This window comes from Crocuta crocuta, unplaced genomic scaffold, assembly GCF_008692635.1.
Source record: "Crocuta crocuta isolate KB4526 unplaced genomic scaffold, BGI_CrCroc_1.0 scaffold241, whole genome shotgun sequence".
NCBI lineage: Eukaryota > Metazoa > Chordata > Mammalia > Carnivora > Hyaenidae > Crocuta > Crocuta crocuta.
The window spans coordinates 379,294-387,487 of record NW_027527807.1 but is presented as its reverse complement, the minus strand read 5'-3'; the positions used below and the strand labels follow the sequence as shown (position 1 = coordinate 387,487).

Here is an 8,194-nt window from a genome sequence, read left to right as displayed (position 1 = left end):
GAGTGCAATTGTTTCCCTACATAAAACATTTTGTGTATTGCATATATGCATACAATTAATCTCACAGGTACAGGCCAACAAACTGCACCCTAATATGATAATTATCATATAGGAGCATGCATTACACTCACTCACAGGGCTTGATACAACTCAGATTGTTGGTCTCTATTCCCCAGTTCCTGATTCAGCAGCTCTGGGGCAAGGCTAGGTAATATGAATTCTTCTTCTTCTCTCTTTTTTTTTTTTAAAGTCTATTTATTTATTTTGAGAGAGAGAGAATCCCAAGTAGGTTTGGTACTGCCAGCACAGAGCCCTATGTGGGGCTCAAGCTCTCAAACGGTGAGATCGTGATCTGAGCCGAAATTAAGAGTTGGACACTTAAGAGACTGAGCCACGCAGGCGCCCCCTGGTAATGTGCATTTCTAGTAAGTTCCTAGGTGATGCTGATGCTGCTGGTCCAGGGATTCTACTTTGAAAATCACTGCTCTAGTTATCATGTGCCCTCTATACTCAGGAAATGGGGAGGCCAGGGTCAGCTGTTACGAGTGGTCTCACATTTAATTTATGTTTTTAATGTTTATGTATTTATTTTTTGAGAGAGAGAGAACAAGTTGGGGAGGGGGAGAGAGAGAGGGAGACACAGAATCTGAAGCAGGCTCCAGGTTCTGAGCTGTCAGCACAGAGCCCGATGCAGGGCTCAAACCCACGAACCGCGAGATCATGACCTGAGCTGACATCAGACACTCAACTGAGCCACCCAGGCGCCCCGAAAATATTTTTACATTTAAAGAGTGAGAGGGCCTGCTGCTTGCCCCACTCTCCAAAGTCTCCTCCTGTCTAGTGGTGGGTTTGAGCCTGCTGGGAAGGCTCCTCTCTATCAGCAAACTCAAACCAATGATTTAACAGATGCAAAGCCTGAAGAGAGACCACTGTTCAGGGGTAGAAGGAGCCCTGAACTGAAGGTTCATGCACACACAGAAACACCTATTTTGTAGGTAAAACATTTTTGTTATTGTTCAACCTGATGGAGCCCCTGGACTGGTGTCTCAGCTCCACCGCCAACTTTGTGACCTTGGAAAAAAAAACCCTTCATCCCTGTGAACTTTGAATATTAACCTTAAATAGCTCAGCCTGCTGCACAAGGCTGTAAGTTAAGAAAACAGGGGCAGCTGAGCAGCTCAGTTGGTTCAGTGTCCCACTGTTGATTTCGGCTCAGGTCACCATTTCATGGTTTGTGAGATCGAGCCCTGCATCGGGCTCTGGGCTGACAGTGTGAAGCCTGCTTGGGATTCTCTCCATCTCTCTGTCTCTGCCCCTCCTCTGCTCGTGCTCTCCCTCTCAGAATAAATAAACTTAAGAAAAAAAAAAAAGATTGGAAAATAAAGCACAATAATAAATGTTTATAAACTATAAGGGGTTACGTAGATGCTGACTGTCATTGCTGTTGACCTGATCGAAATCACACAGCACTTGACTTTCCATCATCCCACATGCCCTACTGTTCTGATCACTTAGGATCACATGGCTATAGTTAGGTATACGATACGCCTGTTTCCCTAACTTGGAGGTGAACAACTTGAGGGTTTCTTGATTACTTTGTGACAGTAACCTCAGTACCATCAACATATTCTTTTTGTTTGTTTTAAATTTATTTTTGAGAGAGAGAGAGAGAGAGCGAGTGAGCACAGGTGGGGGAGGTGCAGGGGGGGGGGGACAGAGGATCAGAAGCAGGCTCCCTGGTGGCAGCAGAGAGCCTGATGTGGGGCTGGAACCCACGAACCACGAGATCATGACCTGAGTGGAAGTCGGAGGCTTAACTGAGCCACCCAGGTGCCCCAACGTCTTCTTGATCTACAGCGGAAGTTCAATAGGTAACAAGTGGACTGAATTCCTGGAATCAGAACAGATCTCCAGATACACCATTCAGCATGGCTGTGAGGCCTAAAGGGGACAGAAAGCAGGAAGCTGGCCCCACAGAATATTTTCAAGATGGGGTGAAACCATTTACTTGTTTAAAAGATGGCTGCCTGATTATAAAAGGCTCCATTCTTTTCCAAATGGACTGAGCGGTCCACTCCTTTCTGTTTCTCGAATTGAACACTGTCCGAAACCCATCTTTCTATTTTTGAAATATCAATGTGGGTCATTTTTAAAGAGGTTGGGCAAGCGTTTGCAATGGTATCGATGGGAACTAATTGGCAGTGCTTTTTGTAACAGAAAAAGTCCTACAGATCTGAAATTATGACTCATCAAAGAGGAAACGGGTTGCACTTAATTCTGTGTGTACTGGTCCATTGAATGCTAAATGGCCTAGGAAACGACTTCAAGACTTCTTTGCATTTTCATTCAGGTAGTTTCCACACAGCCCGCTGGTAATGAAGGCAAGTTGTTGTTGTGCCGAAAGTGGTGGTCTGGCTATTAACTTGGACTAAATGACAGTCACACTGAGAAAGGCAGATTCGGGTGGGGCCACGACGTGGTGACTGAAATGAAAACTGTAGTTTCTTTTCCCTGATCAAATTTCCCAGATCATTACCCAAAGCTCTCCTTTCCTTTCTGAAGTGTGAGGACAGCCTGAATGGTAGGAACAAGATTACATTCCCATAGGACGCGGAGTCTGCCGAGGGGGGAGATCTGAAAGAACGGGGGAAGANGCTGTTTATTGGGACTAAAGTAGGCCTATTCACACAGCTTAGTTCCCGGATGAAAACTTCTGGCTTAAAAAGGTTAAGTAAAGTCCGCCGTGGCAGCTGAAGTCACCTTCCAAAGAGTCTCTCGGGAACAATATGGAAGGGGAAGCATTTGTTCATCCGTTTCTGGTTCTATCCTTGGTGACTCAGTATCTCTGTGGGATGCGGATCCCACAGTCGGGGGTTTTGGAGTCGTGCAGTCAGGTCTCAACAAAGTGACATCTGGAGTGTCCTTTCACCCTTGTGACTGCGGCGGTTAAGATGGTCCTTGGGTTTAGGCAGAGGTGGGATAAAGAACAGAAAGGGCAGGGGCGGGAGAGGAGGGGACTAAATTAAGGAAGAGAGCTTTGAGGTGTAGATGTAACTCGGCACCATTTAAAACCAGCGTGAGGCCCTGTTCCAGCCACGGCAGCTCCACGAGCTGAATTTGCATCACGCAGTCATAGAAATGACATTTCCGCAGCCTTGACATTCTAAATATCATGAGGATGAAATGAAAGCCAAAAAAATTCCCACAGCTTGTGTGAAGATCATTACATGGCACACGGTAAATTCAGACAAAGGGAAAACCTTCCTCAAGGCTGGTAAGAAAAGCACCTGAGGAAGTCATCCTTTGAAGGATGACAGTTAGACTGCACTGGCTTGGAAAACAAAGGAGGCCACAACCTGGGCTGCACTGGTGTATGAAGCAAAAAGCGCTTTGAGGAGCGCATGCCCTCATATTTTGCCTTCATTTAAATTCTTGCACTGGAATAAAACAACTCTGCTTGCTAGGAATGTATGCGTCTGATCAGAAACGTACCAAGAAAATGTCAGGAGGACAACACCAGTCAATTTTGTTTGCAGAACAAGATGCATTCGTAAAATAGCTTTGTTTAAGACCTTACAGTCTATCCCCAAACGGTAATAGACGGTGACTGCACGTGTCTGTTCCAAAGTCAATACCACCACCACCAGGTGAGGTTTCAAGAAAATGTCTCAACATTCGAATTTAATACATAAATTGGGATACTCCTCAAAAGCGCCAACAAAATACTTAACGCTGTAGCCATGAAAACATTGCTTGCCTTCACAATATGCCTGTATAAAGGGATACTGGAATCACATTTCCAAACATGAAATGGCCACATACACTGGTGATCCAGAGCACAAGAAAAGGTATTTTCAAATTAACTTATTTTAAGCAGAAATGCATTCTAACCTGCCCAAGTTCTTCATTAAGGTCTGATGTGTTAACCAGGGCCCCTTCATTAATTTCTTCATCATAGAAATCCTTATCCCACGAAATGAAGAAGGAGCCCAAGAATTTCTGCATTTCCACGGTGACATACATGGATACAGGAATGATAAAGTTGAATAGTACCATGAATGACAGGAAGTCGGTGAACATTTTCAAAACCTAAAACAAAAGAAACAGTTCATGCTGATTACATGCACAGTTCCATCACACAAGTACAAAATAACTAACTTGCTTTTTATTTCAAAGCTGAAAGCACTCCTCTTGCTATAAAAAACTTCCTAATGACACTAGATCAGAGGCCAAAATTCTTATCACAGGATGTAAAAACAACATTTAAAAAACCCTCAATTTTGGGGCGCCTGGGCGGCTCAGTTAGGTAAGCATCTGACTCTTGATTTCAGCTCAGGTCATGATCTCGTGGTTCGTGAGTTCAAGCCCCACATCGGGCTCTGTGCTGACAGTGAGGAGCCTGCTTGGGATCCTGTCTTTTCTACTCTCTGCCCCTCCCCTGCTCGTTCGCATTCTTAAAATAAATGAATAAACTTAAAAAAAATAAAAATAAAAAACACCCTCCCTCAATTTTATAATTATTCTTCAGTCAATGTACCTTTTGACGTAACATTTTTTCACTTCCTTAAATTCTCTGTCCTCCCCGCAACATGAATGTAGGATCAAAGTTTCTATGTAGGTGTGGATTCTGTTCCTACCGTATTACAAGCCAGAGATTCTTGCTCAGTTGTTTAAAACTCTTAACTAAAGAGCCAAACACAAGCACAGATGTCTAAAGTAAAACAAAAACAAAACCTGGAAAACTTCTTCAATATCTAATAGTTGAGGGCTGCCCTAGGATGAGAGAAAACTCAGAAGCTAACAAGAGGTATCATTACCTGAGCAGCATTTCAATAACGGGCCGCTTGGTCACCAAGTGCTAGAGTTAAAATGGCTAGCAAGAGTTACATGTTTCGGCATAACACAGGTTACCTTCAAAGTCTCCCGCTCTTTCTGAGTCTTTTGGTTATACCAAGGTTCATCGTTATATGGGGTACTTTGCCAAACATACTTTAGAGTTGTGCACACTGCAGCTTTGGTCAGTAAGATGAATAAATATACAATCAGGAAGGCATTGATGGATCTGAAAAATAAGATATGATGGATTTAAAAAAAAACTACAGAATTATTTAAGATATCAACCATGTATAAATTACAGTGTTCAGTTTCCTAACGCTTCTTCTGCGTGCAGCATGTAACCATAGCACAAGGCGGTACGTACGAACCTCAGTTCTCACTGCAGAAGTGTTATTGTCCGGTGGTAAAGTGGAAAGGCCAGCCCTGACCTGTTTGTGGGTCACCGAGGCTCCCAAAAGTACAGTGGCCAGCTAGCTTACCACACCTGTGATCAGGATCCTCTAGGGACAACAGACATACACACACATGCACGTCACCTACCCAACCCTTATAGAAAGACTAGGTCATTTCCATTTCCCTAAGTCTGAATGGGTTGGCGGTAGGGAGTGGGGGAGCAAATGTGAAATCCTCTAACTTAGGACAGATCCTTCTCATCTGAAAGTAGAGCTATGGACAGGGAGCCACGGATGTACTGGGGACCCATGGCAACGACACACCCTTGCAGATCTAACAGGCTGACCACGTCAATATTTGCCAGGAGACCATTCTCTATGTCGTTGAACTTCTTACATACAGCCAAGTAGAGGAACTGAAACCAATTATCTAGCAAGAAGACAGAACACATTTATATTTCAACTAAACTTTGCCCTTGAATAGCTACATGAGCTTAGGTAAGTCATTTATCATCTTGGAGACTAATTCTTCATCTGTAGAGCAGACAGGCTGATAGGAATTACTGTGTAGAGCTGCTCAGAGGATTAGACTCAATCAGACATACAAATCGCCAAGTGCAACTCTGGAAGGTAAAAAGTGCTTGCTATGGGAGCTGCTATTATAATCGATGTTTTCTTGTTACGGTCGGTATTTGGAATTACTGAGAAGTAACTCTTCCACAGTTCGATCACGACTAAAGAAACTGCGGTGCGCACTAACTTTTCAACAGCAGAACGTTTCTGAGATTTCCCTTGGTAGTTCAAAGCCATTTTGGTTTCCATCCCAGTGTAAACAGCAACTCCTAAGGAATAAAAGAATATAATGAAAACTGGGTTCCAAGGGCCATTGCCAACCAACTTCCCACCGAGTTGGATCTATCCATTTCTTTCCATCTCTAAAAGGAAGGATTCTAAACCTCAGTCTAGTCACCAGTTGACATATCATTTATAATATAATTGTAACTCTACATACTTTATCTGTCATGCTTCGTGTTAGGTTACCAGCTTATGAAGTCCCACCCCCTAAAAACAGGCATAGGTTCAGCGGCAATTATCTGCCATGTTTAGTTTTTAACATGCGCTATTTGCGCACGGGCTTTACAAAGCTTATTTCTGAGAAGTAGATCTTTAAAAATTGCTTACCATATATCTTCTTGGTGTTTTTTAGTGTAGCTCCTTTTAACAAGAGATTTTCTGGTCCCAAAGACCTAAATGAAAAATGAACACAGCTTATCCAAACAGCCCGATAAATTCATCAGCACCAACTCTGGGGACGTGATTGGCCCAAACACACATCTATCTCCCAGGGGGTTCAGACTGTATCTTTGCACTTGTATCTCACGCTTACTCCCAGGGGTGAGCTGCAAGATCTTTCCACATGAAGTTCCTTGAGGGGGTGGGCCCTCGCAGATGGAAGCAAGGCACAGAGGCAGAGGCAGCAACACACAGAGGTAGAGAGACGCACAGAGAGACAAAGGGATGAGGAGTCAGAGGCAGCGAGAGCAGGAGTCAGAGGCAGCGAGAGCAGGGCGGAGCAGCAGGCAGCGAGAAAGACAACGGAAAGGTGACAACTGGNCCTAGCATTTCAATTCCTTGTGGGCGTGGCTGTAAAGGCCAAGTGGGGGAAGTTGCGGTTTGGGCGACAGAAGAGGGAAGAAAACATCCCTTTTTATATAGAAATGCTCTCCATTTCATTTAAGTCCAGGTAATTCTCTCAGCTTTTGAACTATCCCCTCAGCGCGCGATTACTCTCCGCCAAGCACGGTTTTCAGGGCACACTTGGGAGCACAGCCTGCCGCTGCATGGCATGACCGGATTTGGGGCGCTTGGTCCACGTGCCTGGAGCTCTAAAATTTTGGACACCCTCAGGGTCACTTCCAACACCACCATCCACACCCACTCAGAATCCCCACCACCACAGCCCTACCAACCCTGTCACTGAAGACCTACTGGGACTGGGACGCTGGCTAGTTAATCCAGCTTTAGTCACCTTTACGTCCCTTTCTAGAGAGAAAAGGATTTGGCTATTTTAATGGGCTTTCAGGAGAAAGATACCCACCCCTTCAAGAAAAGGACAGATTTAAGGAATGACTAACCTGGCGACAGCCTCAAGACTATCACTATAGATGTTGATTCGCCCAACAAACCTGCAAAAAGAACATAACGACAAATGTGTCTTCTATATCAACATAAACATCTATACACCACAAAAATGGAAAGGGAGCGAGATACAAATAATACAAACGGGATAAGACTACACGAACCACAAAAACCCATTCTATTCCTGGGGGGGAAAAGGTATATGGAACCCACAAGGTGTGTAACATTGTCGTCTAATTCTTAAAATATTACAGATTAGAAGAATGCAAACCAAGTTTCTGAATCGATTTTCAAAATCTACTTGGCATTGTGCGTGCACACGACACCCCTGCTCATTTACACGTTATATAAATAATTGATCTCGATTTTAGATTTATGTGAAGAGAGGTTTCTGGTGCTAAAACGCAACTTTGAAAACCAGTTCGGGAGTTGTTTGACTCGTGCACGCAGCAGAATCAATGAAAAGCGTATTAAACTGTAGATTTCTGGGCCCCATCCCCAAGCTTAGGATTCACGTGAGAATCTGCACTTCCAGCAGGTTCCCAGGTGCGGCCGCTGCTGGCCCAAGCTCACCTTTGAGAACCACCACATTAGACTTAGACAGCAAACATCTGATTGCCGTCTTGGAAATTTCCAACCTGTGTCTTTTGGTTGATCTCAATACTGGGCTTGATCTGATCCCTTCATGCGGCTGGGCACAGGGTAACCCGCGTTTCTCAGAAAATGGGGTAAAAAGCTTGAACTCTCCTTCACAAGAGAGTTCCAAGTATTTTACAATTTGTGTTGTAATTGTTTTTCAGAAAAATGGAACGATTATTATTCTACGC

At 44.1% G+C, this 8,194-nt stretch overlaps 1 protein-coding gene across 1 annotated transcript in view; it reads right to left on the bottom strand.

Moving 5' to 3' along the window:
* ATP11C (ATPase phospholipid transporting 11C (ATP11C blood group)) overlaps positions 1-8,194 on the bottom strand; it is an 88,680-nt gene that overhangs the window by 52,203 nt on the left and 28,283 nt on the right. Inside the window, exons 7-11 of the mRNA XM_077773879.1 lie at positions 7,364-7,414; positions 6,411-6,475; positions 5,989-6,070; positions 4,912-5,062; positions 3,892-4,089 (exon numbers count right to left, since the gene is read on the bottom strand). Of these exons, the coding sequence (XP_077630005.1) occupies positions 3,892-4,089; positions 4,912-5,062; positions 5,989-6,070; positions 6,411-6,475; positions 7,364-7,414 (547 nt within the window). The remainder of the gene's footprint in view (positions 1-3,891; positions 4,090-4,911; positions 5,063-5,988; positions 6,071-6,410; positions 6,476-7,363; positions 7,415-8,194) is intronic.